Source organism: Musca vetustissima, unplaced genomic scaffold (assembly GCF_032173495.1).
Source record: "Musca vetustissima isolate MV318-11 ecotype Yass unplaced genomic scaffold, APGP_CSIRO_Mvet_v1 utg11901, whole genome shotgun sequence".
NCBI classification, from domain to species: Eukaryota; Metazoa; Arthropoda; class Insecta; order Diptera; family Muscidae; genus Musca; species Musca vetustissima.
Window position 1 is genome coordinate 61,122 of NW_026889445.1, and position 27,513 is coordinate 88,634.

Here is a 27,513-nt window from a genome sequence, read left to right on the forward strand (position 1 = left end):
AATCGGTGAAGATCTTCCTTATTTTTTAACCTGGTTTTTGGTCCAAAAATATTTTTTCAAAGGTCCACCATTTTGTTAATTTTAGAGCGAAGTCAATAATCCTAGTTCATACGAGAGCCCGACATGTACTCTTTCTAACACCGTTGGAATTTTCGGATTCCGATGTTCCAATGCGGGGTTATCATGCCCGCCATCATTTCCCTTAATCTAAAAAGGTTGCCCAGAACCTAGAGAAAATAATTTTTATTACAGTTTAGCTTAAATGGTATTCATAATTCTAACCACCGTCAAGGTTAATAACTACTCTTGTGAAATTTAAATTGTATGTTTGATTCGCAACTAGCCACAATTATTTCTATCCTACAATGCTCCATTACAAATCAAAAAAATTCTTATCGAATTATATGTTCATATTAATTTATTTAAATACTAGTTTCGGAACATAATTACACTGCCAAGAGAAAAACTTCGCGATCCGATGGTCTAACCAAAAAAATGCTAAAACTTGTTTTTGGACAAACGGCAACATTACTCAAATATCTTTGGTTTACATGTAATTTTCAATACACCGGCAATCAAGGTCAAATTCAAACGGTGCAATGATCTTGTGGCTATAACCAATTTTCATGTAACACAAATTACAGATAGATACAAAGACACACACACACATACATACGATATGTAAGACTCCAATGGCAAATGCCATGGCAAAAATGTCATAAATTTGTTTAATTATTTGAATGATTAGATGACGCCCGGCATGCCAATTACAAACACTGTTCGTTTGTTAATGTCATTGATTGAAAAATGAAAACGGAAAATTCTGGAAAACTTGTAATGTTCTGAAATCAGATATTAAATATTTTAAATTTTTTTTTGAAGTGGAAGAATTTTCCTTTCCGATACAAAATTACAAAATAGCCAAATATTTAAATTCCGACATATGTAGTATCTATGTGAATACATGTTTGTAAAATTAATTGTAATTCTGTCCCAATATTCCACAATATTCGGGGGTATTAAAAGCAATTACAAAGCATTTCCAAAAAATCAATAAAACATTTGTTTTTGTTGCTGTTGTTCGTTTGCTTGTTCAAATAAAAAGTTGTCCAAATACCAATCCATATTACAACTACACAAATAAAGTGGTTGTGTGTACGTGTTGGTGATCTTCATCAAACTTTGATGTGTGATGCGCATTACCACACGTTTGACATACCGCAAAGTGTCAAAGCTGCGTTTTGATGCCGGCTGCTGATCAATAGTAGTTCGAAAGATGTTATCTATGCTGCCGTTCATAGAGGTGTTGTTGTTATTGTACGATAATAGACTTTTTGAACAAAGACTTTTTTCGGAAAAATTGTTATTGGTTTTCAAGCGAGATTTAGGAGGTTTGTAAAGGCTTCTTTCTCTATGTATATACTATATTCTACCAGTCGGGTTCCCACAAAAAAAGACGTTAAATCGTCGTTAAGCGCCGGGCTGAACATTTTATACCTCTACCATGAGTTGGACATTTTAATAACGCAAATCGATCGGTTATTTTACATGAGTCGTATACCATGGTAAATTACTGGCAGGAGAAAATGACAACATAAACATAGGCTGGATGCTATCAGGCACTTTCAAAATATTTAGTATTGGTCGGGACCCTTTTATTTGGGGTTATGTAATTTTTTTAAGATAAACCCTTATTAACTATTTTTCTGTTATCCTCTGAGCAATGAGGAAGATCCTACTTCAATATACCAAAAATCGGTCGGGAATCTTTACGGATATATATTCAAAATTTGTTTTCCTCGTTACAGAAACATTTATGCAAAATTACAGAAATTTTAAGTGTAAACTGCATCGAGGACAGTCAAAATATTTAACATCTATGGTGAACCTTATATGGGGGACTTTGGCAAAATATGGTCAAAGACATTTTCTGCCAGGTAGTTTGTAATCCTTTGAGAAACCGAAATAAAACATTACAAACACTCAGGATGGAAAATGCAGTTAGGACCTTCAAAATACAGGAAATAGGAGTGAACGTTTATATGCGACCTATGCCAAAATTTTATGTTTTTCCCCCAAATTACAGAAACTTGGGGTGGAAATTGCTACTAGGGCCTTAAAAACATTTAAAATCGGTCCGACCCTTGTATAGAGCCCTATGTCAAAATATGAATCATCATTGAAAATTTTCTGTCAGGATGTTTGTAGTCCTCTGAGAAACCGAAATAACAAATTGCAATTGGGAGTAATCTTTTATACACGAACTATTTTTAAGATTTTATTCCAGAAAAGCATTTTTTCCTCGGGTATGCCAAATTGGATCAGACTATAAGATCGGTTATAAATTTTTCAAAATGCACATGGACGTTTTTTGAGTAACCAAAATTATATAGAATTAGGATGGTAATGCGATTAGGAGATCTTAACATTGAGCCTATATCAACAATTGTGTTTAGCCTCCCCGAACTCTCCAACTTATGGTGGTGGTTAACCTTATCTGCCTACTTCTTCTGGTATCTTCGTTCGATGGCTCTACATAGGGGTATGAACTAGCATTACTGACATCGTTCGAAAATTAGAAAAAATTATTTTTTGGAAAATCGCTCTATTTTCGACCAAAAACCAAGCTGGAAAATAGGAAAGCCCTTAACTGATTAAATTTATCCTAGGTCATACGAAAGCGTTTAAAATTTGAGAAGCACTCTTGCTATATCTTGAAGTATAAAAAATTGCATCATGGGATAATTGGAGACCTGTTTAATAAATTACGGACGAAAAGGTCATACAATGAATCAAGTTAGAAGGAAGACAAACAAATTTCCCATTCGATTTTACTGCAGAAATGTAATCTCCATAAGTAATATTTTTATGTATCGCGCCAAACTTTGACCTATGGTCTTTCATCCCCAATAAGATTTTTTCAACCCAATGTCATGACCCCGATTTTACCCACTGAGAACCAATAATACCAAATTTGTCTAAAACTTTAAAATACCGGAAATTGGAAGGTATTGTTGTATGCGATCTATATTTAATCATGACCAATATTTATAATATTCAGGAGGGAGATTACAAAGTAAATCAGAACCCCAAATGCTAAAAACATTAAAAATTCCGAAAATCGGTTTCTATAGCTGTTTAAAAACCTTGCTGTTTAAAAACGGTTGTCCATACCGTTCTATAGTTCTATACATAGGACTTTAAGCTAAAGAATACCAAAATAGTCAGGAGAACATATTTTAGTTATGAAAAATCTGGCAAAGGTATTTTAGTTGCGGAAAACCTATAAAACTCTAAAGGAAATCTTGTAAATATGAAGCAGCTTCTACATTATATAAACCGAAGAAGACGGATGATGCCGGTAAACGACCTACGAAAGTCTATAAAGATATACATAACCAGTGAGCGGAGCAGTATAGTCGGACGGGGCCGACCATACAATACCCTACACAACTACCACGGAACTCAAATTTTCTGCAGATGTATATTCCGAGCCTGGGCAATATTTCGTGATATTTGCACCCTCTTACCCGATGAGAGGTAAACAGCACCTCTTCCTTACACAGACATATTTTCCGAATATTACGAGTTTTTCCGAATATTGTCAGTACAGCTATTGTCCAGATTCCCTTCACCGTGGGTTGTGTTGTGATGTTCGGCTTTCATTTGTGGTCTATAGATCGACTCGAAAATAACACAAAAAAATAAGTTTTCCGTCCACTACATTCCAAAATTATTATCTGGTCATCACCGAAAATTATAAGCGTTGTCCTTGACCATAACTGGAACCTCATGGAACATTTCAAAGCGATCAGCTCTATAGTTCCCCTCTGTAGAGTGATAATGGGTTACTAAATAATATACGAATACGAGATACCTGTAAATATTTAGGTTAACTCCCACATCCGAGGACATACAACAATATAATTGGTATTAATGTAAAGGTCAACCACTCCTCTTGGATATAATATCATCTTCTCGAGTCTATGTCCTTCAGGGGCAAATATATACGCTATAGAATACAAATTTTGTTATTTTTCACACAAAAGTCAGGGTCCATTTGACCCGCTAAATATTGACCGACCTTTATCAAAACAGGCATGCTTATTCTTTGGCCCGATCCCCTTCTCATGCAAAATTTCACGATGTTCGGGCCGGACGGACGGACGATCGGTATACTTAAAGGTGGGTCTATGACCAATATTTCGCGGCGTTACAAACTTTTGGGGCTGCACAAAGCTATAATACCCTGACAACATAGTTGTGTAGGGTATAAAAACCCAATTAGAGGTTTTAGAGTGAGTGAGAGAGAGGGAGGGAGAGAGAATACCTACAATCGTTATTCTTTATAGAGAAAGCAGGGGTTTATAAATACCAATTGGTATGTTTTGAGAACATGGGGGTTTATTAGGACCAATTGGACAGTATAGAAATGACAGGTATTTATAAAAACCAATTGGTATTTTCTATAAAGACTGTTTTCTCTATAAAGACAGAATTGCCTCAGTGCAGACCTGTGGTACCTATACACTTCCAATCGGTCAATTGGTCTGTATAAAGGCCTGTGGTCTTAATACAGACCAATACGACCATATAAACATCCTGCATTCTATATACTGATCAATTGGTCTTTATACACTCCTGTGAATTGTATACAGACATGTGGTCTCTATCTCTAACGGCCAATATACGGAGCATTTACCTGTGGTTTCAATACAGACCAATTTGTCTTAATAAATCCAATTGTAAGTGGAAGTGTCTTTATAAATTTAATTGGAAAAATATGAGCTATGATGAAAAGGCGGTTAAGAAATGAACTCCAAACAATTGCAGGTATAAATAGTGAAATATAGAATTCTATTACACCATATGAGAGCAATAATCAAAATAAAATAAATTATTTCTCGTTCTCTCTACCTTTCTTTAAATGTTTATGTACCACCTGATAAAACCTTTCATAGAGCATGGGTAACAACACTTTGCCCTGTACTTTCATCTTCATTAATGGTCTGGAGAGGTTAAAACAAAAAATAAAAAAACACACACACATAGACATATAAACATACCAACCAAAATTAGGCGAAAAAATGCCGGGTGCAAATTTAATTTATTAACGCTTAGATACCACACAACCTCAACTTGTGTTTATTTATCCAGACACCAGGAAAAAAACATTACCTTTAAAAAAGGTTTTGCGACATCTGTAAATGAAATGTTTGGTCATCACCGTGTATGTATGGGTGTGCGTTTGTGTGAGTGTAAGGTTTCTGAGTACCATTGAAAAAAATATATAAATAAACATTCAAAGCAAAAACAACAATATAAATTATTTGATTAATTCATTACATAAACATAAAAGTACTCACATACACAATCACATGTGTGTGTGTGTGTGATTTTTACAAATGACCATGGTCCATGGGGACGCATACATGCGAACAACAAAATAAAAAGCGATAAAGCAGTAGCTATGGAAACTCCAAAATTTATTTCATCTCATCCATTAGCCGTTAGAGTGGGGTAAAGTACATTCAAACATTTGTCGGTTCGGTTCCATCTGAATCTCTTGTCAATTTGTATATATTGTGGTTATTACAAATCTGTTTCAATGGTTCACTCCTTTCTAGCTCGCCAAATTATATTACCAAGTCAAACATTGACGATAGTTGTTACCTTACATTGCGGCTTTTGTTACAGTTTAAAACGATGACTAAGCAGCGGAGTGAATGAAGTCCAAAGGCAAATCATCTTCACTGTCAAATGTAGGGTCGTAGAGATGTTGTTTTGTTTGCCGCAAGATATTGTAATAACAAAAAAATGTGTGTGTGTGTGTTTTTATTTATTTTTTTTTTCGAATGTGTATGACTTCCACCGGTAGTTGTTTTGAATAAAATAACGAAATAGACAACAACAAATAATGTGGTTGTATAGACAAACTTTCGGTGGCAATGGCTCTAAACTTTTCGAGCACTCACAAAAGAATGGGTGGTTGGAAGTCTGAGCAAAAAAGTTTTTGAGATTTTTATTTTGTGGTGACCTACCGAACCATAGGCAAGAGCCGAAGTGGAACAATAATTTTAATTAAATTTAAACCTTTGTGGGAGAGATACAAGAAGAAGTGTACTGATGGGACCATTTTCGGACTTGATGTAGGTTGGATAACAATATTATAAGGCGAAAATTTTGGATGAAATTGGACATTCTGAACCTTTGCGAGGGGAAGATGTAGTGGACCGTAGCTCCATTTTCAAACAATATATAGGTTTGGTTAAAATATTGGGTTGTGCAAAGTTTGCTGAAAATCTGATTAATTTTCATTGGCTATTTGATGATGGAGGTACTATAAAGAATGGACTACTATGCCCATCTTCGAACTTGATTAAAATTTGAAAAAAGGTAAAATTTGAATGAAATCGTTTAATATTTAGTCTTTTCGTATCAAAATGTGTATATCCGAATTGACCAGAAAGGCTTATAATCGCTTAATGGTATATAGGTGTTTCTTTTTGTTTAAACACCTACAGAAAAACCATGTTCTATAAATCAGAAGGTCTAACATATATCTTTAATATATATGAATAGGAGATATTTTTTATATAGAGAACCTTTCATATGAAAATATTCCAACTTCAGTGGAAGATATTCAAAGGACTCTCATACATATTTATTTTATAATGACTATAATAGTAGCCTATTTATAGAAGACCTTCTTCAACATTTGTTAACTCCAATTCTATGGTCTATTGTTTTTCAACATAAGTTTAAAGTTAACTATTTAATGATGTTGAAAAAAACAATTCCGGTTATTAAATATTGTCATTTCATAATGCTGTACCGTTTTAAGTCATTTCAAAATATGCAAATTTCATTCATAAACCATTTATTGTGGTAACATAAATTAATAACCAAGATTTGTAGGCCTTGTTTGAAACAGTTTTCATTGTTATACTTTTGATGATGATGAAGAGTAATAATGAATGGAGACCTTTGATTACGTCAATTGTGACATCTCTGGAGAAAAAAATCGGCAAACTCTCAAAATTAGCCGTCCTACGTTTCTCATACGAAACTGTCGCCACATGACCATTTTTTCGAAGAAATCGATGTTGCGGTGTACTTATTCTACGACCAAGTTTCGCTGGACTTTGCTGGACTTCGAAGATCCATTACAGTTTTGTATCGTGCTTATACACATATATATCAATGAATAGCCACCAATAAAGATAGTTTAAACGTCGTTGAAGCACTGCGACCGTATATCTTAATCGCCCTGACTCTTTCATTATAATCGACATGGTCGTACATCAAATGTTGAACATTGTAAACTATCCAATGGAAATGTTAGATAATAGTCTTCGTATAACCCTCATCTATAGGTCTTCATCTAGAATGCCTATTAATTAGCGTGTATATGTAGAAGATTCAAGCCTGCGCTCGCTTTTGAATATGATTGATAAAAACTCTATCCTATGGCTCTAATAGTCATGTAATATTATTATTTCAAAATTATACTATTAGAAACATATATTTAAATCCTCAAATATAGATCTTATAGTATGCATAAACATTTTTTTAAAAATGTCCGCTTTCAAAATTCATGCTCATGGCTCCGATAGTTATCCAACAGTTGTTTTAAAAATCAACGCTCATGATTCAGATAACTCTACAGAAAAACGGACCTTAACAAACCACGCTTATTAAACTGATAGTCCTGTAAAACGTTTTTAAAAAATTCGAAATTATTGCTGTGAAAATCCTGCTAAATTTACTTTAAAATTCGGGAATAGGCATTTGATGGCCCTGCAAAAATTACAAAGTAACGACGTGGGTTCTAATAGACCTTCTAAAAACAATTGTTCACACATTGGTCTTTGAAAATCCACAGTTAGGATAGTCTACAAATAATATACTCTTAAAAATCCACCATCTATGATAGTCTTGCAAAATAGAATTTAAAAATCTACGAATAGAGCCCTGATATTTTTCCAAAAATATATTTTAAAAAACCTTGATTATGGCCCTGACAGGCCTTAAAAATACGCTCCTGATCTGCGTCAAAAAAATTAAGAAAAAGTACAATGAGGGCTTCAAACGTAATGAGGCCCTCATCAAATTTTGGTTGAAATATTCTTATAGACATTTTTTTGTAGTCCTAGCTCTAATTAAAATATTTTGAAACCAGAGAGCGGAACAGTATAGTCGGACAGGGTCGACCAAATGATGCCCTACACAAATATAACTTTCTGTGGTTCTATTTTGCGATATTTGCGCTCTATTACTAATATTCGGTACAACCCTTATAATTGCTTGTCCCTATTCCCTTTACCGTGGGTTGTGTTGTGACGTTATGATCGATTAAAAAAAAAAATAAATAAAATAAATAATAATAAAAATAAATAATAAAGATTATTATCTGATCATCGTTATAGGCGTTGTCCTTGACCATGCCTGGATCCTCATGGAAAATTTCGAAGCGGTCAGTGCTATATTTCCGCCCTCTAGTGTGGTAATGGGTTAATAAATAATATCTGAATGCGTAAGCACCTGTAAATATTTAAATGTAACTCCCACATCCGAGTACATACGATAATTCAATTGGTATCAATTTTAAGGTCAACCACTCCTCTAGGATATACTATCAACTTATCGGCTCTATATCCATTTACCATTTCCATTTAACACGCTAAATATTGGCCGATCTTTATCAAAACAGTCATTTTTATTCTTTGGACCAATTCCCATCTCCATGGCGATGTTTGGGCCATTATTGCGGCCTTTGGAGCGACCAGAAAATCAGAAAAAAATAACGTTTTTGGTTCATTTCATCCCCTAAATATTAACCGATCTTTACCAACAATAGGGGTCTTCATTGACCTGAACTTATCCTACAGGCCAAATTTCGTGAAGATTTGTCCATAACTGTGTCCTGTATCGTTTTTACAAATTATAATGGGCAGACGGACGGATATGTCAAGATCGACTCAGCTAGTCGAGATATGACGATCGGTATACTTAAAGGTGGGTCTATGATCAGTATTTCGCGGCGTTACAAACTCTTGCACAACGCTATAATACCTTGAAAACGTAGTTTTGTAGGGTATAAAAATTCCACTCCCTAATAGTACTCAAAAATATTAATTATTTTTTTTTACAAAAATTACGACTCAAAAATAATAATTAAGAAAACCACTGTTAGTTCTTAAAAAATATTTTTTTTTGTTTTTTGTTAAAAATTGCAAAATTGAAATAACAAAATTTGATTTTATAAAAATGAGACCACTTAAAAAATATTCTTTTTAAAATTGTGTACGAATAATCATTTTGAAAATATTTTTGGAGACCTACGCATTTTTTTCAAAAAATGTGGATTACTTTTAAAAAATTGAAAAATAAACCCGTTTATGGATTAAATAATGTTCTTTCTAATTTACCGTTTATGAATTCTCTTTCAAAAAATTATTTTTAGGAATCTACTTATTGATCGTTCAGAAGGGTTCTTTACTCCTGATATCTTCAATGTTCTTTTGTACCTTTTTATACCTTTGTGGAAACTCCCTAATGTCTCCTACTCTGAACTCTAAAAATTCTTTCCAGTTCTGTGTCACGTGTTTGCAGTTAACAAACCAAATCAGAACTGCGGTCATCAGCATATGTAACTACCAGGCACCTTCCATTCTAACAGATAACAGATCTTTTCATGTAAAGCCTCTAAAACATAATTTGACATCTTAAATGGTTAACAACAACAACAGCAGCAGAAGTAAAAACACTTAGCATTAAATTGTTCAGAAAATTAAACAAAATGATTTTTTTGGTTTTTATACCCTACACAACTATGTTGTCAGGGTATTATAGCTTTGTGCAGCCCCAAATGTTTGTAACGCCGCGAAATATTGGTCCTAGACCCACCTTTAAGTATACCGATCGTCATATCTCGACTAGCTGAGTCGATCTAAACATGTGTGTCCGTCCGTCCGTCCGTCCGTCCGTCCGTCCGTCTGTCCATTATAATTTGTAAACACGATACAGGCCACAGTTATGGACCAATCTTCACGAAATTTTGCATGTAGGATGGGTTCTGGCCAATGAAGACCCCTATTGTTTTTGGAAAAGATCAGTTAATATTTAGGGGATGAAATGGACCAAATACTAAATTTTTGTCGGTTTTTCTGGTCGCTCCAGAGGCTGCAATTATGGCCCAAACACCGCGAATTTTTGCATGGAGAAGGGGATCGGGCCAGAGAATAAGCATGCATGTTTTGATAAAGATCGGTCAATATTTAGCGGGTCAAATGGACCCTGACTTTTGTGTGAAAAATTACAAAATTTGTATTCTATGACATATATATTTACTCCTGGAGAATGTAGACCCCAGGAGTTGATAGCATATCCAAGAGGAGTGGTTGGCGTTTAAATTGATACCAAATATAGTGATGTATCTACTCAGATGTGGGAGTTACAGTCAAATATTTACAGGTGCTTACGTATTCAGATATTATTTAGTAACCCATTACCACATTAGAGGGAGAAATATCGCGCTGATGGCTTTGAAATTTTTCATGAAGTTCCAGTTATGGTCAAGAACAACGCCTACAATTTTCGGTGATGATCAGATTAAAATTTTGGGATGAAATGGACCGAAAACATAATTTTTTGTGTGTTTTCGAGTAGAGTATAATCCGAAAATCACAACATAACCAACCGTGAAGGTAATCTGGACAAGTAATTAGAAGGACTGTACTGAATATTCGAAAAAAGTAAGGAAGAGGTGTTGTTAACCTCTAATCGGACAAGAGGGGGCAAATATCACGAAATATTACTCCGACTCGGAATAAACATCCTCAGAAAGTTAGAGTTCGTGGTAGTTGTGTAGGGTATCGTATGGTCGGCCCCGTCCGACTATACTGCTCCGCTCACTGGTTTATTTTAATTTCGGTTTTTATTACTCACCATTTCGAAAATTTCATGGTATTGACATTCGTATTGGGTTTTTGTTTTGATTCAATTTGAGACAAGTTGACACTGCCTCAATTTGCGGTCAATGAATTGTAACGAAAATAAGGCAAACACCAAAAAATAAATAAATAAAGAACAACTATTTTTTGGTCAAGTGAGTTTGATTACTAAAAATGAGAGAGAAAAAAGATGCAAACAAAAAAATTAGGCACTTGTTTTGGAGGCAGGTTTATTTTTGTAAATCCAAAAAACGAAAGACTTAGAACACAAACATGAAACACATTTGCCTGATGGTTGTTTGTTTGGTAGTTGCAGCAGCCGTTAACAACTATTACCACCACAGATGGAGTTCAAGGCAAACATGGCCGACCACAAACATAATTTTGTGGTTTGGAAAAGAATTCTTGAATTCAAAAACTGACTTAAGCAGAAAATGTCATAGATGTTGGAGAGGAGAATCAACACAAAATGTTCTAATCATATTAGAATACCACAACAACGACCTCCCTTCACCTCCCTTTTAGAAATCATAATAATTGTGAATTTGATTTTAAATGCACTAGAGGTTTTCTTTAGATTTTTTTCTTCTTTTTTGAACACTTCAAGTACCTCCCCAATAAAGTTTTTGAGGCAATGACATAACACAAAAATCTTTTAAACACCTAAAATAATAAACAAATCTTATTTATGTGGTAATTTTGGTTTTTAATGCTCCCCTAGTAGTTTGGGGCCTTAATAAACAGTGTTAGAACCAAGGTCATAATTGTTCGTATTTTGGCACTCATTTATGGCTTAGAATATTGCGATTTTTTTGGTTTTGCTTAGATTCACAGCATATGGGGGAGAACTAGCAAGTCATCAAAGCAACAAACAATTGTTCATTTGTTTTGTTCATAACTATCATCAAACAATTTAGTTTTTTTGCAAATAAAGTTTTGTTGCCATTGCTAATAACCTGAAATTCAGTTTCTTGAGAATATTTTTGTGATTTTATTCACTTGTCTAATGACATTTTAATTTTTGTTTCTCTTCACACTTTGTTTTTATCGGAAATTGCATGGAAACTATGTTTAGTCATTTTGTTAGAATAAATATTTTTTTTTTTGCTGATGGCATAGAATTTTGAGAAGAGTCCCAAATGCATGGGAACATTTTTGTTCGATGAATTTGTAATTGCATACCGTAATTCAATTAGCATTCATGATAAATATCAATTTATGAGTTCAAAATGATGTCAAGTTCGGTGGGGTGGGGTAATTTGCTGCAGGCTCCATAAAAATTAAAAACACTTAAATGGTAGTTTAGGATTACAGAGGGATAGGTGAAGCCATATAGTTTTTCTAATCTGTAGACTATAGAAATTATCAGAAACACATTTTATGGACAGTTTTAAAAAGTCCACGCTTATGGATAGTTCTTTAAACATCTACACTCATAAATAGTGCGTCCAAAGTATGATTTTTTTAATTCTACGATTAAGGGTAGAATTATATTTTTTAGTTTATAATCTTTTAAATACAATATTAACAAGTGAAAAAAGCGTTAAATTCGGCCGGTCCAAACTTTGCATACCCTGCACCATAGGTATACTGACAGAGACTTGCAATGAAAATATAGGGAACTTAACAAAATGTGGACCTATACCGACAATTCTACAAACCGATGTATGTATACTATTATGTTCACTAAATTCAAATTTCAGCGATTTTTAATGGGGATTTTTCCTAAAATCTGAAAACCCCAAAACGTGGACTGATATTGGAACATGTGTATAAAATCCCTAAACTACTTGAATTTAGAGTGCAAAGTTATAAGAGGTTATGCCGAAAGGGAGACCAATATTGATTACATAGCTAAGAATTAGTGAATATTTGGGGTTATAATTATATGAGGGGTTATGCCTAATTATTGACCGAACCTAATATTTTAGTTCTGTATCTCAAATTTCAGCGATTTTTAATGGGGATTTTTCCTAAAATCTGAAAACCCCAAAACGTGGACTGATATTGGAACATGTGTATAAAATCCCTAAACTACTGGAATTTAGAGTGGTTATGCCGAAAGGGAGGTTATGCCGAAAGGGAGACCAATATTGATTACATAGCTAAGAATTAGTGAATATTTGGGGTTATAATTATATGAGGGGTTATGCCTAATTATTGACCGAACCTAATATTTTAGTTCTGTATCTCAAGGCTATCCTTCGCCAGGATAGAGTTTTTTATCACGATATCCTTAGAAGGCGGAATGATTACAACAGATGGCTAAATCGTCCTAGAATTTCATACTTTGTAGAATACGCCTATATGGGGACAACCCCAACACACGGAACAAACATATGTAAATTAAAACAAAATATCGAAATCTAAACCGATTTCATCGAAATTTCTTACATGTTAGGTTACACTTATTTCAGTGTGTTTTGTACATTCGGCCATATTTTGAGTTCTTCATTTACATATAAATCCAAATTTCGTGCAAAAAGAAGGATATATAGGCACTATCTACATAAAATCGGACGAAAATATATATGGGAGCTATATCTAAATCTCAAACGGTTTTCACGAAACTTACCACTGATCATTCTAGACTCAATTCAGAACGCTATGCCAAATTTCGTGAAAATCGAAAGATATATAGGGTCTTTGGTGAACTATTTACATAAAATCGGACGAAAATATATATCGGAGTTATATCGAAATCTGAACCGATTTTCACGAAATTTAACATACATCTTTCTAGACTTAATTCAGTACGCTATGCCAAATTTCGTGCAAATAGAAAGATATATAGGGGCTTTGAGGCACCATTTACATAAAATCGGACGACAATATATATGGGAGCTATAGCTAAATCTGAACCGATTTCCTAATTTCAATAGGGTTCGTCCTTGGGCCAAATAAATGAGCTGTGCCAAATTTCATCCAATTCGAATCAAAAATGCGACCTGTACTTTGTTTACAATTTAACATGGACAGACAGATGGACGGACGGACTTAAATGCATAAATCGACTTAAAAAGTGATTCTATGAATATTCTCAAAAGGAACCATGTGTCTATATCGTTTCCTTTTGCCTGTTACAAACATATGCACAAAGACATAATAACCTGTACCACAGTGAGTTGAAGGGTACAAACAGGTTGTTATATGGGGACTACCCCTAAAAGGGGGTGAATATTAATAATGTTTGGTAGGCAGATTTTTTTACCATATACGATTACACAATACCAAATTCGCGCTCAAGAACCCCAAAATACTGAAAATTGGGGTGTACTCTTATATGGGGGCTACCCAAAAACTAAATACTAAATTATATTCATTGTGGTCGGACCAAAACCTCTAAAATGCCGAAGATTTTCGGGTACCGTTATATGGGAACTACCAGAATATAAATAAAAATAAAATATTTACAAAAAATTACACTTATGGATAGAACTTAAGAAATATTTTTATTTAAAAAATCCACGCCTATAATTGGAGCTTCAAAAAATATTGCTTCAAAAACTCCAAAACTATAATAGACGCTTCAAAAAATATCGTTTCAAAAAATAACCGCCTATAATTGGCGTTTCAAAAAAACATTATTTCAAAAAATCCATGCCTATAATTGGCGCTTCAAAAAATTCCACGCCTATGAATTGTTCTTCAAAAACATTTTTCCAAAATACACCATTTTTGATATATGAAGAATTCCATCTTGTCGGATTAATATGTAAAAAATGTAAAATTCTTCTCATTATAAATTCGCATAATGTTTTGGAGATTTTTTCATAAGTATTTATGTAAAAATGAAGTAGATACCTTTCATTGTCTAAAAATAATGTCTAATATTAGAATATTGTCTACTCACATAACAACATGAAACGCCGTTTACTATTTTACCGTTGCGAAGCCGTTAAAGATTGAACATAAAAAATTGAATTGAAATTCTTAGCATAAATTATTATACCATTCTTAAGATAAAACATAGCGCCATATTAAAAATTTCAAAAAATCCCCAGACAGAAATAAAATATTTGAATTTACTTTATCTATTTCCAAGAAGTAGGCTACAACACAATTCGGCAACAAAGTTCGTTGGCCATTATTAATTTTGTTTATTTTTTATGTTGTAAGGTCATAAATTCAAAATTCGCATAGAAATTATGTTAATTTTTGTTTTGTGAATTTACATAATTTCTAGTCAACGTTTTTAAATAGAGGTCATTAATTTTGTTATATTATAATAATACATAATTTATTAATTCTATAAAATTTATTGTAATACATGAAATATTAATTTTGTGCTTTTTTTTTTTTTTTTAGAATTATTTTCCCGCCTTACTGGTTCGCAACGTATGTGGGGTACGCGCATTGGCATGAATAAAGCCTGGCAGGGCCAGACACCATATGTTATGTTATTCGATCCTGAAACTGTTGAGGTGAGTGTTGGTGATTTGAAATCGAGTTTCTACAATCTTTCAAAAAACTTGAAGATATTTTTAGAATATTAGAATATTCGTCTTGTAATATTTAGTTTGCGATTCAAGAAAATAAGGGCGAAAAAGTCGCTCAACGACTCGAAATAGAAGAAGGATATTTTTTTACAAAAATATTCCTCATTCGATTTGACTGAAGCCTTGATATGACCTTTCATATTAAAATAACTTGAAATAGCCTACTGCGTTCTAAATATACTAGCCAAGGGCTTTCATTCTTATCAGGAATTTTCCACCATGAGCTTCATTTTGTGTCACAGTGTTAGAAGACATTTTTGTCTCTAATGAGAACATATGATAACAATGAGTAAGACCTTCAACTAGAAATGTATTAAAACATTCTTAAATGTTTATAGGAGATGATCTTCTATAAAAAAAAGCTCTCTATAAAACAAATAAAAAAAGTTCTATCGGTCTTCTGATTTCCATTTCTTTCTATTGGAAATCTTTTGATTTTCCTTCTGAATGCCTCAAAGAAATCTTGCTGGTCTTCTATGAGAAGATCTTCTAGTCGTCTATGGCTAGTCCTTCTGGTCTGAGACCTTCAACATTTTATGAAAACGTCTGCTAATCCTTTATGATAATTCTTTCTGATATTCTATGGACAGAACTTCTGACCTTTTATGAGAAAAGTCTCTGGATTTTCACCATGAGAACATTTTTTTAGTTTATGTTTCTCTTTAAAGGTTTTTCTGATCTTCTTAATAAAACTTTGAAGAACATTTTAAGAAGGCCTTCTGTATTACACATATTCTCTTTTTTGGACCTGTTTAGACTCGCATGAACTAACCTTAATTTCCAATGAGAACACTTTAAGGTGTTTCCTGACTAGATTATCAGGTCTTTTATTTCAAGACATTTTGTTTTCTACATTCTGTTTCTTCTGAACCTCTGTGAAAAATCCATGAAAATACCCTGTAGTTTTCTAGAAGATTATTTTCTAGTAATCTATGGTCTATTGTGTGAAAATATTCTGGTGCTCTATGAGAAGACCTGCAGGACTATTAGAGGTGTATCCACTAATATTCGATAAAGAATCCCTCCGATTATCTATTATCTTCGATGGTATTCAAATTAAGCTACGCATTCACTTATTAGCCGATTTATACGTTCTGAATAATTATACAAAAATGACTATATAAAATTGACATACTTTTTTAAATAACAACAATTATTTTTTTAGAAAGTATACAACTAAACTAATATTTTGCATATTAGACAATAATTAACATAATATAAAAAAATATTATTTAATTTTGTCATAGATATTATACATAGATATTAAAATATTAAAGTCTGAATTAGGAACAGACTGTCAGAAAATTATGACATACAAAATAATTTATGAAATTATTTGGTTATAAAAATCATACATATGAACGTAAATTTATTTTATGTTCTTGAAAAGTTGAAATCCGTTAAAAAACAGTTTATAAGAAATTACGTTAAGAAACATAATTCGCTGTTAATGACAGTCTTCGAAGTATTGCTTAAAATTAACTTTTTGCCCTGCTCACTATAACTAGAAAACGGACTGGACATATGTTTTAGTGGAATTATTAAATTTCCAATATCTTGTCTTGAAATGAGGAAATTTTAAAAATAAGTAAAATGTGTTAGGTTCTAGCCAACCGAACTGTTCATACCCTTCACCAAGAGGTAGGCATACAATATATATAAAATCGATCGCGACTTTTATAAGCGGTTAGGTTAAAAATTCGGAATAAATTACCGAATATTGGGGGCTTCCTTATATGGGGGCTATACCAAAACTTGTACCGATATTGATAATTTTTGTAGAAGAACTCAAATTTTCAATTTAGAACCATTTTCTTTAAAAAAAAGTGACAAAATGCAAAAAAAATAAATAAATAAATAATGAAGGGGTACTATTATATGGCATCTACCCTGACATTAGGTCAATTTTAGTAATTTTTTGTTAGAATGAAAATGAGAAATCCAAAATATAAAATTATATTTGTTTCTATATTGAATAATGCGAGCTCTATCGTGATACCAACAAACGGACAGATAGGCGGGATAGGGAACAGAATGACAAATTTAATATATACTCCACTTTATATATAAACATTGTTTATGACCAACGGGCGAGCATTGTTCGAACATAGATCAAGTACAAAAAATTAGTCCTATATGTCAAATATTTCTAGCACGTCCCCATCATTTCTCTAGTGAAACGCCTGAAATCTTAAATATGACACCAATTTCAAATACCGCTAACTTAAGCCACCGAAACTTAAGCCAACATAAATAATTTTAAGGACGAAGATTTTAAAACCCATGAGAATCTAAATAATAAAATTACAGCCAATTTGGTAGAAAAAAAGGGGCCCAATTCCCAGAAGGTCTTCTTATAGAAAACCGAAGAAAACCGAATGTCTTCTTATCAAAGACCAGAAGTGTTTTTATAGAAGACGAGAATAAGGCCAGATCCAAATCTTTTTATAGAAGAACAGAAGGACTTTTTATAAATGGCCAGAAAGTCTTCTTGTCGGAGACTAGAAGGTCGTTTTTTAGATGACGAAAAATAGAAGACCTTCTTATAGAATACAATAAATAATTATTATAAAAGACCAGAAGGAATTCTTATAGAAGACAAGTAGAATGTCGTCTTATAAAATATCAGTAGTTCTTCTTCTTATAGAAGCCCACAAGTTTTTTTCATATGGATAACCCAAAGTCCCTCTTATAGAAGACAGGAAGGTGTAGAAGACTAGGTGGTCTTCTTATAAAAGTCTCGAACATCTTCTTATAGAAGTTCCAGAGGTTTGATATAGACCAGAAGACCAAAAGGGATTTTCTTATAAAAGAAATAAAAATCAGAAGACAATATGGTCTTCTTATAGAAGACTCGGAGGTCATATTATAAAATACCAGAGATTTTTTTAGTCAGAAGACTAGGAGAAAATCTAGGATGACCACAAGTTGTTCTGTTGAATATCCAGATAGTGTTCTTATGAATCAGAAGGTCTTCCTTTTGAAAAGGCCAGAACGTATTCCCAAGTGAAATGCAAGATTTTCCATATATTTTCTTTAAGGAAATATTAGTAGGTTGTATGTTAGGGAGGATCAGTAGGACGTCACTTAGAGAAGGCCTTCCTTAACACTTTTAGTCAGAGAAGATCAGAAAGCTATCTTACTTTAGAGGAAATGGTCTTCGTTTAGAAGAACAAAAAACCCCTATTTGAAGTCTTGATTACAACCATTAATGATAGGAAATGCTCGCATGTTCGTTGAAATACCTACATTGGGGCTACAATTGTATACCATACCTTAACCATCAAGAACCCGGAGTGTTTAATTACAGCCATTTCGTATAGGAAATGCCCTTATGTTAAAACATGAATCCATATTGAAATTATTCTGCCACTAAGAACCCGGTACGCTAAATTACAGCCAAATCGATTGTGAAATTGGTGTATGATGGCTATTCGACCTAACATATACAATTTTTCTTCAAGTGATCTATTATCCTCTAAAAACTCGAAATACCGACTTATATTTGTGGCTATAATCATTGAAAATGTGGCGAGACCTTTGTGTGGACTTAATATTTAAACATTTCTGCAAATGTATTTTTACCTTCCAAATAACGAAAATGGTGCATGACCTTTATACTAGCCCCCGAAAAAGGGTCATGCACATGTCAGAACAAAAACATATGTGAAAAATTTTCTGCTAGAAATCCGAATTTTCTGCAAGAAATCGAAATTCCTCAACCCCCAATAATAGCCACTTTAGTAGGAAAATGAGCCTAAAATCCTGAAAGTATCGAAAATTGCTCAGAAACATTATAAGGAAGCTGTGTCCAAACATTGACCTATATCAAAAATTTTTTAAACAATGTTTCTCAACCTCAAATAATCCGGAATGTCAAATTTCAATCAATTCTGTTAGGAAATTCGTCGAAAACCTTTAAAATGTCATTGATCGAGCGTTATCGTTATACAAGGGCTAGAATACCTCATGCATATCTAAGAATCTTTATTATAATTATTACATTATATTATTTATAATTTTATTAATTGTTTTCTTCCCTTCTAAATTTTCAGCCCATTCTCAACAGTCAAAAGTTCATTGACAAAAGTGGTGATTATGAATATTTGCAACCCTGGTTGGGCACTGGTCTCTTGACAAGTTTCGGTCGTAAATGGCATTCCAGAAGAAAGGTAAAGCAAATAAAATAAATCCCCTCCAAAAAGTCACTTTAACAATGACAATTTATTTCTTCACCCTCCTCCCTCTCACCTTCACATAGATTTTGACACCCGCTTTCCATTTCAAAATCTTGGATGATTTCATTGATGTTTTCAATGAGCAAAGTGCCATCTTGACACGTAAATTGGAGCGTGAATTGGACAGCGAGTCATTTAATATTTTCCCCTATGTGACATTGTGTACCCTGGATATTGTGTGTGGTAAGTAGTACAACAAAAATAATATCAAAAAAAGATATGAACAACAATAAGAAAAAATCACAATCATGACTAGGGCTAAAAATAATTATGTCTAGCCAGTGATGATGACCACCAAAATCGTCATTGTTGGCGATGGTGTATTACAATCGTTGTTGCACTTGTAATACCTAATTATTTGGTGTCTGTGTCCCATTAAACAAATTTTTTGACAAATGTATGTTTGCGTGTGTGTGTGTTTTTTCTATTTGATTTTTTTGCTTCTATTACAGAAACCGCTATGGGTCGCAGCATTTATGCCCAAAGTAATAGTGAATCGGATTATGTTAAGGCTGTTTATGGGTAAGTATTTGTATTTGTATCATTGCAATACATTGGGGCTGCTGATCATAAAAAAAACAAAACAACAAAATGTCTGCACAGCTAATTAAAGTCATAAACTGAGGCTGGGTTTAGTATTTAGTTGCCGTTTTTCAACACTTTGTGCATAGATATTTAGTTTAGTTTTATTTATTTACTTCCGGTAGTTTAGAGAGAGGAAATATCTAATGACCGGTGGGAATTTATTTTTTGTTTCTTCCTCAGACATTCAAGGGTAACATTTATGGCACTATTTATTTATGTTTTCTTTCTCAAGGTAGATGTGACTAAAAATAATTAAAATTAGTCAAAAAGGGTATTGAGATTGGCCGGCCTTCCACAATGTGGATTGCCTTCAAAACTCCTTAAACCTGTCGGAATCTTAATTTTAAGAACTATGTCTTTGTAAATTATCTGTTAACGAGTTTTTTTGTGCTCTGAACAAATTACACATTGTTTGGAAAACTGACCTAGGAACTTCAACTGGAAATTAAGAGGGACCTTTGATAGCTACCTCCTGAATTCCAAATATTAAAATACCAGGAACGTTATATGGGAGCTGTAAAAACATGACCCAGTATGAAAAAAAATTCTGCATCGATGTTTTTCACAATGCAAGATCCCGGAATGAAAATGCGGCCACTTCGGCGGTGTAATACGGCTAAAATAATCAAGATGGCGAACATGGGACAGGGACTTCTATATGGCGGCTATGTCGGAATTAAATAAAAAACCTCTGCAACGATGCTTTATACCATCAAAATACCTGAAATATCATATTTATGCAACTTCGGTCGAGAAATGCGAACGTTTATATGGAGGTTCGATTTAGGTAAAAAACCCTACTGTGATTTTTTTGGCATAGATATATGTGAGTTCTCCAAAAACATGAATGCCGAATTTTGGACACTTCAGTAGGAAAATTAGGCTAAAACCCAGCACAATTATACGGAAACATCGACCAAACATGTTCTGCAACAATGTTTCTCACCCTCTAAGTGCTCGGCATTCCTTTTTGGCAGCCACCTCAAAAGTAGGGAAATTAGGCCAAAACCCAGCACAATTATACGGAAACATCGACCAAACATGTTCTGCAACAATGTTTCTCACCCTCTAAGTACTCGGCATTCTTTTTTGGCAGCCACCTCGAAAATACCGAAAATGGGGCGCAACATTTATGTGGGGACTATGATAAAAAATGGATCTATATTACGAACAAATTAAAAATCTGCAACGATGTTCCTCACCCACCAAGAAATTGGCAGGCGAAATTTCAGCCAAATCAGTAGGAAAATTATTAAAACCGCCAAAATACCGAAAATAGTGTAGAACGGAAGCTATGTCAAGCCATCGACCTATACCATACTTTTTCTGCAACAATGTTTTTCATCCTTCAAGAACTCGACATGCTAAATTGCATACACTTCGTATGCGGATAAAACCTCGATTATGATTAAAAAATTTATCAACATCAAAACAAAACAAAAAATGGTTGTATCGATATTTCGCACCTTCCAAGAACATGACGCGCTAAATTATATCTACTTCGATAGGAAAATTCTTCTAAAAACCCTCAAAATACCGAAAAGGGCGGGGAAACGCAGCTAAAACATACGAAATGGCGATAATGGGGCCTATGCCAAAACATGGTTCTTACCCTCCAAGAATTCGCGTACATACATTTTTTACACTGATCGACTATAATTTGCCATTTGCCATTAGGCAATGGTCGGGTTTTAGAAGGGATGTAGAAGGGATAGTCAACCCTCAACGCTTCTATAATCTGAATTTGCAAGAAAGGCTGGACTGCAATATGAAACCGACGTAACTATTAAATCTCCAATCGTCGCGATAGACTCAAATGGCTAATAGACATTTCGGATTTTTCGAGAAACATGGAGGTTATGAAATGTTGGATCGGCAGATTATGTGCTTTCGCAAGAAAGCCTGAACTTTTCTATATGATACCACTATTGAATTAATCGTCCGTTCAAATACCGATAGGTTTTTTTTTTTATCGAATACCACCTGAGTGTCAAGGAGGAGATCTTAAAAAAGCATTTAAACAGACATTTCGGGTTCCAGAGAATGGTGGAGGTGACTAAATTTTGAATCGACCGATTTATAGGAGTTTTTTTCTTATTTTGTTATTGTTCAGCTTGAAGGGATTAAGGTTAACCATGAACTTCGTAAAATAATTCTAAACATCTATAAGGCATTAATCCTTTTGAACGCCTATAGCACCTATACCGAATACAACCTCAGTGTCAAGGCATCTATTTTACTGGCATTTCGGGTTTTTTGAGAATGGTATATGTTATGAAATGTTGAATCGGCCGATTTTAAGGAGGCAATTTTTCTTCAATCTTGCTTCTGGTTTAAATCTTGTTCGGTTTTGTGATTGAGTGGAGCCAGAACACGGACTTGTCAAGTAAGCCTGAACTTCAATAAGGAACCAAAGTGGCATCTAATCGAATACCACTCCCCTAAACCTACTATAATTAGACCTTTTGAGTTTTCATAGATTTTAACATGTTATATTTTGCTTGAATTTTAGACGGTTTTGTGAAGGAGGGTCCGTCCTGGACACAAGGTAAAAGCCGGCCCTCTAAGACCCATGCTATACAATGATTCGCCTCGTTGATACTACAATGTTTCGTTACGTCATTGAAGTAATGGCGGCCAGATAATTTTTATCTCTGCCAAATATTTTATTTGTCCTGATTTCTCAGTAACCGACTTCTGTTGCAATTTTTCTTTTGTTGTAATGCTCAGCGACCCACTCTCTCCTTGCGCATTCAAAATTTAATATAATTAACTTTTCCCTCCCTTCTCCTTGTAGCATTGGTGAAATTGTACAAAGCCGTCAATCGAAATTGTGGCTCCATCCTGACTTCATTTTCCGTATGACTGCCGATGCTAAACGTCACGCCAGCTACATTAATACCCTTCATGGCTTCTCGAACAAGGTGATTCGTGAACGTAAAGCGGAATTGCGTGAAAATATGAACAACAACAATTATGACAGTGTGTCCGATGCTTACGATGATTTGGGTAAAAAGAAACGTTTGGCTTTCTTGGATTTGCTAATTGAATATTCGCAAGAGGGTACCAAATTGAGTAATTCCGATATTCGCGAAGAAGTGGACACGTTTATGTTTGAAGGACACGATACCACATCGGCTGCCATTTCATGGACCCTCTTCTTGTTGGGTTCACATCCAGAATATCAGGAACGTGTTGTTGAAGAATTAGAATCGATATTTGGTGATGATCGTGAGACTCCAGCCACCATGAAAAATCTTATGGATATGCGTTATTTGGAATGTTGTATTAAGGATGCTCTGCGTTTGTTCCCCTCCGTGCCAATGATGGGTCGGTCCATTAATGAAGATGTGCAAATTGGTAAATTATTAGTGTACCCTTAAAAAATAAATATTTATAATTTTAATGTGATTTTTATTCCCATTCCAGGTGACTACACCGTACCAGCCGGAACCACTGCCATCATTATGACTTATATGCTGCATCGCAACCCCCGCGTCTTCCCCAAACCTGAACAATTTAATCCCGACAACTTCTTGCCCGAGAACTGTGCCGGCCGCCATCCCTTCGCCTATATACCCTTCAGTGCCGGTCCCCGTAATTGTATTGGTCAAAAGTTTGCCATTCTCGAAGAGAAGGCTGTCATCTCCACAGTATTGCGTAACTACAAAATTGAGGCCGTTGATCGTCGTGAAGACTTGACCTTGTTGGGTGAATTGATTTTGAGACCCAAGGATGGTTTGCGTGTAAAAATCACCCGCCGTGAATGAACGAACGAATGAGAGATCGATCGATTGATCGATCGACTGAGCGACGAATTGACTGCAATGTGATCTGTCTATTCTGAGATTATCTTGCCAACAACATTTATTATTGACAATTTGAAATTAACAACAAAACATATTTGTAATTATTTTCTAAGTTTTGTAAATAGTTGTCTATCTTAGGTATTTTTAAGATTTATTACACACCTCCCCTCCACCCCACCCCCTCATTTGATATTTGTATCTCAGTTATAGGTATTCTTGATTAGTTTACTTGTATACCGATAATGAGATACGTTCTTCACCCGTCTGCCAGCGGGGCAACTCTGCCGTAGATGTTTATACCAAAATTTATTTTATTTGTTTTAGAATATAAGTTTCAAATTTATTATGAATATATTTGATGTATACAATACGATACAAGGAAAAATATACGATATATAAGAAAATTTTTAAAAATTAATGCTTACAATGTTTGGAATTTTTATTTTTGGGCCTTATACTCTGCACAATGGATGAGGCACCCAACAAATCCTGAAAATTTTCTGCGAAGTAATTTTTTTACATACCATGAACCCGGAGTGCCATATTACAAACACTTCGAATGGAAAATGCATCGCGGGTCATCAGAATATCTAAAATTGGTTGGGACCTTTGGATTTTTACAAAACATTTTCGGGCGAAGTTGTTTTTTACCCACCAAGAACTTGGAATGCCAAACTTAAAAAAAATCCCGAACACCTTAAAAAACTTGAACGAGAACTGTATATGTGAGTGCTATGTCAAGGCCCCACAATTACAACTTTCTGAGAATAAGTTATTTACCCTCCAAGAACTCAGAAAGCCAAATTACAGCCACTTAGGTGGGAAAATGCACGTACATAGAGAGCTCGATCTTTACATTGTTCATATGCCAATTGCATCGTCCAATATTGAAAAGTTTTTGAGAAGATCGAACAATGACTCACCGAAACCATAAAATACAGCGGGACCTTTCTATGGATGCTAAGTCAAGACGTGAATCTAAATTCAGTTTTTTAACTCACCATGAACCCGAAATGTCAAATATAATGCACTTCATTAGGAAAATTTGTGTCAAGGGCCTTCAAAGTACGTAAATTAGACCAGGAACATTATTTGGAGGATGACATATCCTCCATTGGGAAGCTTCTGTGAAAAAAAGTATTTTATGCATTATTTGGACAATAATAATCAACATGCCGAACCTGGGTCGGGACCCTTATGTGAATTTTCGATTTTCTTCGAAATAAGTTCATACTCCAAGAACCTTCTTTAAGCTAAAATACTGTAGGACCTCCACATGGTACTATGTCAAACCATGAACATATATTGAAGATTTTCTTCGAAGAAGTCTTCAACCCAACAAGAACACAGATTGTCAAATTGAGCCCACATCAGTATGAAAATGCGGCTAAAACATTTAAAAAGTGGAAAAATTAACATAAATTGAATTATTTCTTCGAAGAAGAAGGCCATAAAAAATCTAAATAGGGACTATTTCAAATAATGGACATTTATTGACTATTTATTTCAAAGAAGTATTTAACCAAATTAGGACTGAACTGGTAAATTACAGATCCCCAATTTAGACAATTGGGCTAGGACCTTTGAATGACTACTATTAAAAAGATCCTTAATATTTCAAAACATGAACTGATACTAACGATTTTCAGAAACGAAGGTTTATAGCCACGCCGATGTCGATCCATATTGAAGAGTGTCTGAAAATATTCTACCACTTTTGATAGAAAATGCTCAAAGGACCTTGCAAATACGTAAAATGGGATTATCTTGATGTGGGTCAAATGTCGAAACATGGAACTATATTTTCTCAATCCAAGAATATTGGAATAATACGACATTTTTGCGACACTCTTATATGGATTCCATATACAAGCATAAACCTATCGGATATCGATATATCCCATTATCAAATTACACACCTTCTAAGAACAATATCAATATATGAGCAAACATTTCGAAAATTTATTTGAAATATTGCGAGCTCTATCGTGATTTCAACAGATATTCGGACATGCCTAAATCGACATAGAATTTCATTCCATGAAGAATATTTCAAGGTATTACAACTACTATGACAAAAATAATAAACATTTCACTTTAAGGTGGAGGGACGGCTCAAAGTCACATTGTAAATTATTTTATTCCGTCCAAATCGACAGGTTTTGTTGTGTTCATTTTGCCTGTTCATTGCTTCATATAATTTGCCAATATAATTAAAATGTATTTTAAGATGCCCCTAAAAGCATGCAATACAATGTGGAAAAACACAATCTCGTCGATTATTCGAAAATAAAAACAACGTATAATTTCGACGAAGTATGAAGGGTTGTATTTCGTGTTAAACACTTGAAGTGGTTTTGGTCGTCAATAAAACTCATACTATTTCGTCCACAAGAGGGCTAACGACTGAAACAACATCCAAGATATAATCCAACACCACAGTAGTTCATATTTTGTCCGCCAGGTGTCAGCGAGTTTATGTTTAGCTCATTGAGTTACCAGTTGCTCAATAGATGGCCGAACAAGGACGGAACCATAACATGGATTTTTAGACGATATTTTTTAAGGACCATCTGAACAATGATGGTAGATTTTTACTCAAATATTTTTTTGAGGACTAACAGAAGAATAGTCTTGAATTAAAAAAAAAAACAATTTAAAGGAGTATCAGACCAATTGGCGTGAATTTTTAAAGAATATTTTTTAAAGGACTATCAGATCAATTGGCGTGAAGTTTAGAAGAATATTTTTTAAGGGACTATAGGCGTGGATTTGTAAAGAATATTTTTTAAAATATTTTTTAAAGAGTATTTAATTATCAGATTGGCGAGGAGTTTTAAAAAGAATTTTTGAAAGGACTATCAGATAGGCGTGGATTTTTAAATAATATTTTTTTAAAGGCCTATCAAACCAATACCCGAGGGAGTTTGTTATAGCCTAGACAGACGACAGCCTTAATTTGCATTAACAGCCTTAATTCAAATTAACTTGTACATTATCCTCATTTTTATGTGTTGTTAATGCACAAAATCAAACTGAATTTATACTGAATTAAGCAATTTCAATATGGCAATGCTGTAGAAAATAAATTGATTGTTGTCAAATTTGTTTACGTTTACGAAAATAAAAATTAAAAATAAAGGCAAAATTCAGCATTTCTTCAAATTTGGAGCTGTTTTATCTTCATTATAGCTGTTAGTTTTCCTTCCTGCCATGATGTAAGATGTAATCCTAAAAAATATTGTAAAGAAATGTCAATATTTTCTTCCTACACACAGACAAACAATAGTTTTGAAACAAAAAACTGGTTCATAAATGCAGAAACTCTCGTCTGTCAGGGGTAAATTTTAATTCAAATTAAGAACTTTTTAATGCAAATTTAGGCTGTCGTCTGTCTATGGTATTAGTCTCCTACCGGGTGACTCCC

General features: G+C 34.0%; 1 protein-coding gene across 1 annotated transcript in view; it reads left to right on the forward strand.

Moving 5' to 3' along the window:
* LOC133337150 (cytochrome P450 4c3-like) overlaps nucleotides 1-24,053 on the forward strand; it is a 43,162-nt gene extending 19,109 nt beyond the window's left edge. Inside the window, exons 2-7 of the mRNA XM_061545409.1 lie at nucleotides 15,264-15,379; nucleotides 19,510-19,626; nucleotides 19,716-19,875; nucleotides 20,145-20,214; nucleotides 23,075-23,637; nucleotides 23,707-24,053. Of these exons, the coding sequence (XP_061401393.1) occupies nucleotides 15,264-15,379; nucleotides 19,510-19,626; nucleotides 19,716-19,875; nucleotides 20,145-20,214; nucleotides 23,075-23,637; nucleotides 23,707-24,047 (1,367 nt within the window). The 3' untranslated portion in view covers nucleotides 24,048-24,053. The remainder of the gene's footprint in view (nucleotides 1-15,263; nucleotides 15,380-19,509; nucleotides 19,627-19,715; nucleotides 19,876-20,144; nucleotides 20,215-23,074; nucleotides 23,638-23,706) is intronic.
* The last annotated feature ends 3,460 nt before the right edge of the window (nucleotides 24,054-27,513 follow it).